Source organism: Seriola lalandi, unplaced genomic scaffold, assembly GCF_002814215.2.
Source record: "Seriola lalandi dorsalis isolate HSWRI2012SDOR001 ecotype SW California unplaced genomic scaffold, Sedor1 jcf7180002054954, whole genome shotgun sequence".
In the NCBI taxonomy this organism is placed as follows: domain Eukaryota; kingdom Metazoa; phylum Chordata; class Actinopteri; order Carangiformes; family Carangidae; genus Seriola; species Seriola lalandi.
The window spans coordinates 1,914,782-1,926,493 of NW_019525505.1; the positions used below are offsets into that span (position 1 = coordinate 1,914,782).

General features: G+C 38.0%; 1 protein-coding gene across 1 annotated transcript; it reads right to left on the minus strand.

Moving 5' to 3' along the window:
* Positions 1–4,929: 4,929 nt before the first annotated feature.
* ndufs5 (NADH:ubiquinone oxidoreductase subunit S5) lies at positions 4,930–8,278 on the minus strand. Its single transcript, XM_023394817.2, has 3 exons — positions 8,169–8,278; positions 6,562–6,781; positions 4,930–5,139 (listed from the first exon to the last, which is right to left on the minus strand). The coding sequence occupies exons 2-3, from the start codon at positions 6,775–6,777 to the stop codon at positions 5,035–5,037; spliced, it is 321 nt and encodes a 106-aa protein (XP_023250585.1). The 5' UTR covers positions 6,778–6,781; positions 8,169–8,278; the 3' UTR covers positions 4,930–5,034.
* Positions 8,279–11,712: the final 3,434 nt, after the last annotated feature.

An 11,712-nucleotide genomic window follows, 5' to 3' on the forward strand; every position in this document is an offset into this window, starting at 1 on the left:
AGGGCATGTTAGCATTGTTCAGCTCATCGTTTTGTTCTACAGCCCATAACTCTCACTGCTTTGATCAGGATCACCCAGTTTACAGCAAAACAACCCCTCTGCTCACGACTAAAGTTAGAGACAGTCTGGTGAACATATCGAAGCATTTAGCAGCTAAAGAGTCAGACATTTCCCTGAGGAGTTGGTGGAGACCAAAACCAGAGCTAAAAGCAGAGGGAATACTGGCCTGACATTTATTAAGGATCATACTGTTACATGTTAACTACATGTGTGCTGTAAAAAGCAACCGTCGCCACAGGGGTAAAGCTTGTGAAATGATAATATATCAGTGCTGTGTCTACAACTTGTTGCACAGCCACCAAGTAACAAAAGAAAAAAAAAGTTACCCAAAACAAAACCAAGGCCATACGTACAAACTTTACCATTGTCATACATTTTTTGCAGCTCTTTAATATGTGAATATTGTTCTTGGATCCTATATGTATGGCAGCCTGTTATTATGTTGCTTGTTTGTTTGTTTTTTTTGATAGAGGTGCAATATTTGGACTCTGATGGGAATTCTCCAGTTACATAATCACATATCCCCGACGATGGAACGAGCTACCAGATGCTATCAGAGCAGGAGCGTCGCTCTCTACCTTCAAGAATCTGTTGAAGACTCATCTCTCCTCCTCCACACCTCTAACACCCCGACATGCCTTACTAGCTCTTACTCTGCTCTCTCATTGCACTTCTTTACCTGATCTCCTTGCATTTTGCCTTATTGAACAGATTTAGCTCTTAGTACTTATATCAAGTTCTCCTACTGCGCTGAAGCTTTAGTGTTGTCTCTCACTTGTAAGTCCCTTTGGATAAACGCATCTGATAAATAATAAATGTAAATATAAATATATGATTTAATAATTTTTCACTCTTTTAAACTGTCTTACAAATTATTATGTTGTTTTATTGCTTTTATTGTTTTTTTAATACATTACACTGTATATTGCTTTATGTTCAAAATTGTTTTTATATTTTTATTATTGTCTCTCCTATTGTATATTTTGTTTCAGGGCGTCCTTGAAAAAGACAGCTTGTCCTCAATGTCCTTCCCTGTATAAATAAAGGTTTGAATGAATGAAAAAATCTGTCTGTGTTTAGGAATATAAAAACAAAGTATATTTAATATTTTGCCATACAGTTAGAACTGAGCAAACAGTTTTGTTAGTTTTATTTGTCTGCAGCAGTGAGGTCCGAGGTGGCTTTTATTCTTTATTTGACGTCTATTGAAACAAAATAAATTTATCTCCATGGACATGATGGAGCCTGAAGTGCGATGCACAGAATACCACACAAGAGTCTGATTGTGCAAGAGTCAGCTTTGACAGAATTTCACTGAGTGTGACTGTTTGAGTGTTGAATGGAAAACAGTCTGGTATTAGTTGATGTGTCTGTCTGGGGCTCAGACTGATAAGACACTCGGTCAAATGGGTATCACTGGAAATGCTGTGTGTATGTTGGGGGTGGTGGTAGTGTTGTTGGCTCTGCTGTGGGATAATCCAGACTCTCATCCTCCTCATCGGCCCCCGTCACAGGGAGAGAGGCACAGCTGGATTATCTGTGCTGCAGCCGCTTTAATCAAACAGCAGCCAACGGACCGATCGGCCACATGAACTGAAGGCTACTGTGACGAAAAACAAAGGGTAAAGTTCACCATCATCACTGCTCATTCTTTCTTTATCAGTTAACTATTCAACTGTGTTGAATTGATTATCTTTCACTATAAACACAGCTGTAGTGGGACACAGTTCTGGGGCCTCTGGCTGTGAGGCTGAATTGTGATTAGATTTACACAATTGAAACCTTGTGATAATGCAAGTCATGGATCTACATTATTGTACAATCATCAGAAATGCAGCCATGATTATCTATAATTTTCAATTTAATAAAGCTAATTCGGATTTGAAAGGAGAACAATGAGGCAACTGCCTTCAGACAAAGCCTCACTGTGTGAGTCGTTCTTCGTGGAAAAACTTATTCATCCACACATGGGTACACACAGACAAAGTCAGTGGAGTTTAATGGATCAGATTTGAAGAAGTGGCAATAAAGTGAGGACACAGTTTAGATTGCGGTGACACTGCCCCGAGGCCAGTTCAGCGTCAACATCTCTCACTGTCAGTTTGGCCTGACGTGACCTGTTTGAGCATTTAGCTGATAATCGCTCCTTAATGATCTAAAAATGAAAATTCTGGGGGGGTCAGAGGATGATATCAGGGATGGTAAAATGTTTCTTTCCGTCATATAAATGCACAACCATGTTTATTTTTATGCCAGCGAGAGCCAGAGCCCGAGGCACATTGTTTTCGGGTTGTCCATCCGTCCCATTCTCATGGACACGATATCCCAGTAACACCATGACGGAACTTCTTCAAATTTGGCACAAACATTCACTTGGACTCAAGGATGAACGGAGATTTTGGTGGTCAAAGGTCAGTGGTTAAGGTCACTGTGACTCAGAAAACACTTTTTAGCTGTTACTCACAAAGAAACTGCAACAAAATTCGAGGCAAATGGTTCATATTTTCTCTGACTCTGGATAAACAGGGATGTAACCTGAAGCTAATCTGAGTAGAGGAGGCAGACAACCACCAGGAGGTGATTCTAGTTTCTTTTGTAATACTGAACAGTTTTCAGCTTCTACCTTCATACAATCATTATCACTCAAAAAAAAAAACGTGATATAATTAAGGTCAGAGAGAGGATTTTGGAAATATGGAGGTTTCAGGTCTAAATTCTCCCAGCATACCCTCACCAAACCAAGAGCATTAAAGGGGCTATATGTACATTTTCATTTGATCGTTGTCTTCATAAAACAAGAGGTTATAATACGTCTTCTGAGCAGAGCTACGTATGAAAGTGACAGGATGACAGGTGATTCAGGCCGGGAATAGCTGGTTAGCATGCTAATTTCAGTAAGAAAAGATGTGACAGAAACAAGAGCTAACATTAGTGTTTGTTTCCACCTCTGGAGACAGCTGTTGGTGAGTAAAGGAATGAAGCTTGATGATGAACTCGCAATGTTTCCCCAAGACTGGTAAGCAAACAGCTATTAATGCTAATGTTAGCTATGTAGCAACAGCAAAACTTACAAATAGCTCCTTTAAATGAATGAAAAAATAATATTAAGTAAATAAGAAGAGTGTTCAACTTGTATTTTCTGTCTTTGTGTCAGTTATGTTATCCTGTTTGAGAATATTAAACTCATTTAATTTGAATTAAATCTATTAAGGTTTGTGCCTAAAAACCGCAAGAGTTGGTCTAACAAAATATGAGAACCAACATGTGTAATTATAGAATATAAACTCCTCTTCGTAACAGTAAACCCCACAAATGTGGATGAATATTACATTCAAAGACATGACCTCGTTGTCCTCGACAGTGGCTATGGGCATGTTTATAATTTATTCTCAGTCTGACCTCACTGTGTATACAAATGTTGCTGGGAATTAAAACCTGAGGGGCTTGTAACAAGTGTGGTTAATGAATATGCAGGCATGAAACTGCAAAGTGCTTTGAGTTCAACTATCTAACTAAAATGAGCAGAAATATTTGCTTGTAGAACCAGACAATGAAGAAATGTTGACGTGTGACTTCTCAAATTTTACCTCCTGGATTATCTGTGCTCCTGGCTCCATCTTGTGGTGACTCGAGGAGCTTCTTAATCCCATCATCCTGATTTAAACGCTGGTAATTGAATCAAGGTTGTCAAAGAGCATCCATCCATATCAGTCTCTCATTGGAGTGGCCCGGCCGTCCCTCGGGACCGTTTACTCTCTTGATCCGTTGCACAATTTCCTGAAATTAGGTCAGTGGGTTAAGAAAGTGAACTGTAGTTTACTTCCATTTACAGCAGAGGCACAGATACACAGTACATATACTACAGACTGCCACAGCCGGAGGAATGACCTTACATCGCTCAACTCAGGTCATAAAATCAGCTGTGGGGAGGTTACGTAAAATCTGTTGGTTTGATACTGGCTGCTTTTTTTTTATAGCAAACAGGGCAAGTGAGGAATTTAGTGAGCTAATAGTACTACAGTATATTGAAAATATTACAGAAATAAAAGTATTATTAGCAAAATGTAGTTAAAGCATCATATGAATAAAAACTCAATCTGAGAGATTATTAGGTTATAATTATTAATGCATTAAAGGATATGTTTGTAAGTTTTGCTATTGCTACATAGCTAACATTAGCATTAATAGCTGTTTACCTACCAGTCTTGCAAAGAGCTTCAGCCATTGTTGCATTTATTAGACAAGAGGTTATAATACGTCCTTATGAGCATGAGCTACGTCTTCAAGGAAGATTGAATGCTACAGTGACTCGGTATCGGAAAGTGATGAGACGGGCTGAACAGGCTGGAGCTACCTGATTAGCATGCTAACTTCAGCAGAGTAAAAGAAGTGATAGAAATAGAAGCAAAATAACCAGGACCAAGTTTGATGCTGAACTTGCAACATTTCTTCTAGACTGTTAAGTAAACAGCTGTTAATGCTAATCTTAGCTATGTAGCAATAGCAAAAAGATTACAGTTCAAATAGCTTAAATGTGTAAGAAACATTTTACTGGTGTAGCTTTTGGAGTACAGTCCATGAGTAAATGTACTTATTTACTTTCTACCACAGTTTTTTACTCTGTTGGGTGGTTGCTGTATCAACTTTATTTCTAGTTATCATCTCATTACAGGGCAATCGGCAAACTCAGACAGTTTAAATTGACAATCTGTGCCGGGATTCATTCATTTATGAGCAACCCTTTGAACAAAATCACACTCCCATCAACTGCAAGCTTATTGTTTTCATTCTGTCTGCACATATATCACTACGTTAAAAAAAAAAAGCAGAGAGAAGATGAGAGTGAAGGAAAAGACATGAAGAAGTGGACAGTGGGTGATAACATTTATTTGCAAACTTGTACAGGCGAACAGGAAATAGTGATATCTGAATAACTATACACAAGAACAGAACTGCGGACAGTTGTGTGCTCCCTCATGGCGCCTGCTCGCCCTTGCCTGAGTGGCTTGGTGGCGGCGTGTAGGTCCCCTCTTTCACCATCTTGTCGCGCTGCTGGCGGATAGCATGAAGCCTCTCGTGCTGCGGCAAGGAAGAGAAGAAGTAGTCAGTGTTGAGACGGAGAGAGAATAAGAACATAGAGTAATTAAAGAGAATGTTCCACATCCCTCTACCCCGTCTCTGATTATAGTAATATCCCAAAACACCAAGTCCGAAGTACAAGTTTTTAACAGCTAAAAATTTCTACTTTAATTAATCTTCAATGTGTGTGAATTTAATTTCATATCCTGAAGTTCTTAGCTGACGTTCATCTTTGATCAACATTTCATTGCCGCTGTTTTTTTAAAAGAAGATGAAATAACTTGAGGTGAGGAAGTTCTCTGCTGAAACACATTCTGCTAACAACACTGACCTCAGTTTAACTCTGACATCTTTAAGAGAATTAGACTTGGATGTTTTTCTTTCTGATAACAGGTCTGTTATCAGGTCTGTTATATAATTTTTATTCCTAGCTCACAGATGCCATTTTTCCCTTCCTCCCTCCCAATCAATCAAAACAAACTCGGTTTGGCAGTTTAACTTTGCTTAGTTTATCTGAAAAGACAATTCAATTATTACATTTCATTTACTTGTGAGCTTGTGGTACAAACATTCAAACTGAAGCAATAACAGCTCAGATAATGTTAAAATCAGCAGCGTGTTTGTTTTACCTTGAGATCACCTGGAGTTTTGTATGTTTACTGGTTCTGTTGATTTTCTGATGCTGATTTTTCTTTTGGTCGATTATTTTTTGATTAACAGAAAATGAATTTAATGTAATTTGAGTAAAAATCCTTTTTTAAAAATCCACCATGCTTCAGTGTTGTACAATAATTCAATGTGAGAGAGTCTCAAGTCTAAATTCTTTGTTGAAAATCAGTAAGACTCTGTCATAGACATATTCAGTGCACAGGAGTTAGTAACAACTCTGCTTTTTGTTCTTTTTGATCAAAGTTTCTGCTCTGTGTCACATGTATTGTCCTTGCCTTAATGGTAAATTGATTGTTTTTCCATTATACTGGCAAATTATTGTGAATTAGACATGATCTATGAAATAAATGACAAACATTCCCCAACAATCTATGTGACCTAGATAGATACTTTATTTATCCCCTAGGGGATGTGTCCATTAGCTCATTGTTGATAATAATAATAATAAAAACCTTTACTGTATTATCTGCATCCTGGTCTTTCAAACTTAAAACTTACAAATAGATGATCACAGTCTGACTTCTGACTCAGTATAATAGCTAAATCCTACATTTGTGAGTTACAGGTTTATGTGATAGACTGGTGACAGGTAAAAGCAGAAACTCCACATAGACATAAATGAATAAGAGTTGTCTATGGTGAGTTTTGGATTTAAAGACGGATATTTTGAGAGATTCAAGAGCAGTTTAAAGGAGGGCTAAAACATGTTGTGGACAATTTGCAAAATAATAAACAGATCCCCTCTTCACTCACCGTCTTCTGCCTGTGCATGCACTCATAGAAGTCCTCAAACTCCAGCTGGCACTCCTTCTTGGCGCGGGTCTGCCCGATGCCGTGGGCACATTCGATCCAGTCCTTCTCAAAGGCGTGGCAGCGAGACGCCCGTTTGTTGGGCTGCGGTCCGCTCTGCAGCAGCAGCCAGCGGTCCAGGCTGATGCCAAGCCGTGACTGCACGTCCACAAACGGCATGATGCTGATGGGGGGGGGGGGGGGGGGGGGGAGTGGAAATGATACGGACCAAAATGGGATGTTGTGGATGGGACAGATTAAGGGAAGATAGACAGGGTGATATAGATAATTCTCTTCTGTTCACAAACACTTTACTGGATAAATCAGATGCACTGCTTCGTTATTACACAACAACAGTATGTACCTCAGACGAGGCAGTGGTCTATCATGCAGGTTACATACCCACCACTATATTTAGAGTCATGGCATTATTTAGATTATATCACCAGTCAGTGGAGCAAAGTGCTGGTGCAGTTTAATAAAAGCCTCACAGAGCCTGGCCTGTTTGTTCTTGCCTGAATAACACAGTGATGTTTTGTCCATCAGCATTTAGGCTTCTTTTGTTACAGAAACTGTATCTTCACAGCTGTATCTGAAATTTAATTTTTGATTTATTTTCAAACAAAATAACCACTGGCTATAGCACCTAACACTTCTAATAAACTGTTCTTTGAGAGTGCTTTACAAGACATAGACACAGACATAAATAAGACGATGTATATAAATTAATAAAAGCATAGAATATCTGGATACAATCATAAAAACAATAGCACTGCACAGAGAAAGTAAACAAATAAGTGTGCTCAGTCATGTCTTCATTTTTCTGTGATATTAAAAATGTAATTTATTTGATAAGGACAAGGAGTTTATAGCTGTAGCTAATTCTCGACTCCTGTCCCTAGCTGGGCTTTTTATTATATAATGTAATTAAAACAGTTGTTAGCAAAGAAAACACAAAACCGACAAAACAATTGATAATATCCTCCGATTAGCTAAAAATATACAGATGTATATTCCACAATTCAATTTGCAATCAAATTAAATTACATTTAATCATCGATGCTCTTTAGTAAAGATATTTACAGCTGTTTTTTTTTTTATTTTAATAAATTGATCTCTGACCTGAAAAGTTGTGGATGTTACTCACCCAGAAACACACTAATGCCCGGAAGAACCACAGATTTTACAGTTCAGTCAAAGAGACAAACTCCTGTCTATGTTTCTTCTGTTATTATTAGCCTGCTAGCTTTCCGTAGACAGGTAGCTACATAGCTAGCGAATAACTACTTTGCTGTATAATTACCCAAACAACAATATTTGTCTATAAATGTACTAATTGACTACATGTTGGATGAGCTTGTGATCAGGTCAGACTGGTATAGTAAGACTCTTTCACGGTCTTGATTCTCCTTCAATGACAGTCTGTTCATGCTAGCAACAGGCCGCTCTCATTCAACACTATTTACACTATTTCCGGTGAACACATTACTATTTTCAAACATCAAATTAATTTGACTGTATACAAAAACACTTAACGTGCTGTTAACATCCTATTAAATGACTATATTTACCGTGTTTTGTAGGATTCACTTTAACCTTCCTCCGACTCCACACGTTCTGCTTTACGGCTCAGCACAACACGACGTCTTCTTCACGCGTTACGACGGTTCATCATAACGTGATGACGCGTTAGCGCCACCAACTGGACTGGAGTCTAGATTGGGACTGAATATAAAGAGGTACATACATGTCTACTGGATTTAAATATCCATTATTAAGAGCTGAAAGACAACCTGCATGTTGTCCACATAATATATATATATATATATTTTTTTTTTTTTCAAACAAGTTGCTGCACCTGTTAATGTCATTCCACATGTTGTTGTTATTGTTTACTGAGCCTGTCTTCTTCTTCTCTCTGAGTTTAATGTCTGACCAGGAAACTTGTGGTGTCATACTGCTCTCGTCAGTCCTGGAAGAATCACATCTCTAGTACCTACGACCTATAAAGGATATATAAAAGAAAACCTTTTCAAACAAAGCACAGAGGTGATATGTGCTATATATATATATATATATATGATATATATATGTGTGTGTGTGTTTTGGGACTTATATGACTGTAATGTTAAAGCTCCTGTGTTGAAAACAGCCTAAAACAGTGACACGTCTCTCTCCACAACAGTGTTTCCCAGGCAGACCTTTTTCACAGCAGTGAAACCTCAGGTGTAACTGATGACATTAACAACAGCTGCAATTAATTATGTTATTATCTTCACCTGTGTTTGACGAGTTCAAAATGTTTAGATCGTCTCTCCCAGTATAAATGACAATGACTCATTGCTTTGGTGCAACATCAGATTGTGTTTATTTATTTTTTCCTCTCAAAGGTCCACAAGTTGTCTCTCACAGTCCTGCATGTACAACCCCACACAAGGCAGAGCTCTAACAGTGACAGGAAATACACAAACAGAATAATAACACTTAAATATTGCTATCTATATACTCTAAAACCTTTTCAAATAAAGACAGGAACAGCTGTGTTCTCAATAGGACTTCCATTAACACTCAGTCAGACTCTTTCAGGAAGTTTGGGTTTCCGTCCGTGGTACATTCGTGTGTTTTCTCACAGGCAAGCAGGCAGAAACAAGTGGTAAGTGCAGACCAAACAAAGCACTGTCAAGTTACATAAGCAGCTAAATCCATAAAGCTACTCTGAGATGATTGAAAAAGGCTCCCACCCCGATTCCTTGTGGATTGAAGGAAAACCTGGTGGAAAACCTTTTTAAACAGAAGCACAGAGGTGATCCAAAGCTAAGAAACAGGTCAGGCTAGTGAGGATGATTAAGAAGAGCTTATTGGCATCAATAATTGAAGTGTTTGGCTTCAAAAGTGACACTGACCTGTAAAAGATGATTTATACAACATAAATTAATAGAAGAAAATAGAAAAAATAAGAACAATTACAGTCCTTGCATCATAAAATTGATTTAAAAAAAACTTGGACGCCCTTTAAATTAAAAATACTGAATGATAAACTTGGTTATATAATGTTTTTTTGAGCCAAACTCTTCTTGAGTTACATCCAACATAAAAGGCCTTCTGGTAGGTGATGTGTTTTGGTTGTACCACAGACTGTTGTGTTTGTATGCAACTGAAGTAAACTGATGTAACATAGCAACAGACGATGAACAGCAAAAAAAAAAAGAAGATAAATAAGATAAATTCAGATAAAGTGCACAAGTGCTCATTCAAAAAACACAGTGGGACGAACAAATACATTCATCAGGAGTCCATCCATTCACAAACACACACACTCACACACTCTCACACACACACACACACACACACACCATTCAGGTGGGTCAGACAGCCAGTTAACACGTCGGAAACCAAAACCAGTTGGCTGTGTGTTGTGTTGTTGGTCATTGAGTGTCTCTAAGGCAGGCAGGCAGCCAACTGTCAAACACAGGTCCAGTCACATGACACACACCTGAACGACACAGTGAGAGAAGTCTGACAATGACGGGCCGTTGTGGTAGTTACAGAGTGAGCAGCGTCAGGTTAGGCAGCTAGTTTTAGGTGGAAGTGATGTGTTCACTGTCTGATGGATCATTTCCTACCAGAGTTTTCAAACACGATCACAAATTACAGCTTATTATTTGTTCTTTTATGGATTAATCGACTGACAAAAAAATAATCAGCAACTATTTTGATAATCAAATTATTATTATTACTTTTTAACCAAAAATGTGAGGATTTGCTGTTTCCCTTTGTCGTATATGACAGTAAACAGATGATCTTTTTGATTTCAGACTGAACAATCTGAATAAGTAACACTTGGCTCTAGAAAATTATTTTTGAGTATCTTTTACTATTTTCTGACATTTTAAAGAGAAAACCGTTACTGGTTAATAGAGACAATAAATGCCAAATTAAAAATAAAATAATAATAAAAGATGAGTAAGAATAAGAAAGACGGTAAGATGTGGTTCAAAACTCCTAGAAAAAGCCGGTAAGTGGAGCTTGAGTTAGGATTTTTTTTGTGAAAAATCCTGTTTCCAAGAACAAACTGTAAAACTGAACATTTCAGAAATGTCAAATAAGCAAACCACAGTGTATTTGATAGTAAAAAGTAGAAAACAGTACTTGGTACAGTATTACTTAACTGTCCACCTATGTTTAAGTTTGTTATTATAGTCGCATAAGTCAAGTTATTATGCAAATGAGATGCATTTTCAGATTATATTTTACTTGTATTAGAGTAACTGATGTTGCTTTTTATTTCAGCCAAGTGCCACACAGGCAGCAAAATAAACTTCTGGCCCAACATATTCCTGGTTCCTCGGCCCGAGTCCGGCCCATATACTTTCCCATCTGGACAGATTCTTCAGTTATCCTCTTGTATTGTCTGACAGCTGTAAGATTGTCTGTGTGTATCCGCCACAGTTGGTCCAGATGTGGAATTAGCATGTTATAATCATGGTGTATATGGGCCAGATTGGGGCCGTGGAACCAGGTGCATACTGGGCCGGAAGAAAACGAGCATGTGGCCCGAGCACCAGCTGGATGTATTTTGCTGCCTGGGCACAGTTGTATGTGATGTTTGTTTTCCATAACATGTTAATACATGGGAGTCTAAATCTAAATCTGAAGTTGCATTTCTTTTTTAATATGTGAAACGTTTGATATAGGTTTTTATGAACGTTAGTGTGAAGGCAGATTAAGCTTATTTCTTTCACACACTCGTGTAGCTCCTACATAAATGTGTTATTTCAAATAATTGAAGATTCCTATTTAGCTTACAATGATAGAAAACTGGCTGGAATTTTGATTTCTGCATTTTTAGATTAACGTTATATTTATATTTATATAAGTTTATACTGGATGATAAAGCGCTTCAGTACTGGTCTGTTCTAAACTGTCTGGAGTATGAAAAAGGTCCAACACTGTCAAAAACACAAGAACAGAACAAGAATAAAGTTGCTTCTCTTAGTGCATTTCTCTGCAGTGTCTTGTGGCCACGTCATTGTCAGAACTCACTCATTCATTTCTGTGATTTAGAAAGTCTGGACCTAATTTTTTCTCCCCATTTTCAACCCCCCCCCCCAGCCC

Excerpts from the sequence above, each read along its gene's own strand:
- ndufs5 (XM_023394817.2), bottom strand. The coding sequence starts at position 6,777 with ATGCCGTTTGTGGACGTGCAGTCACGGCTTGGCATCAGCCTGGACCGC. Across the intron at positions 5,140-6,561 it reads GCATGCACAGGCAGAAGACG|CACGAGAGGCTTCATGCTAT; the intron begins GTGAGTGAAGAG and ends TCCTTGCCGCAG.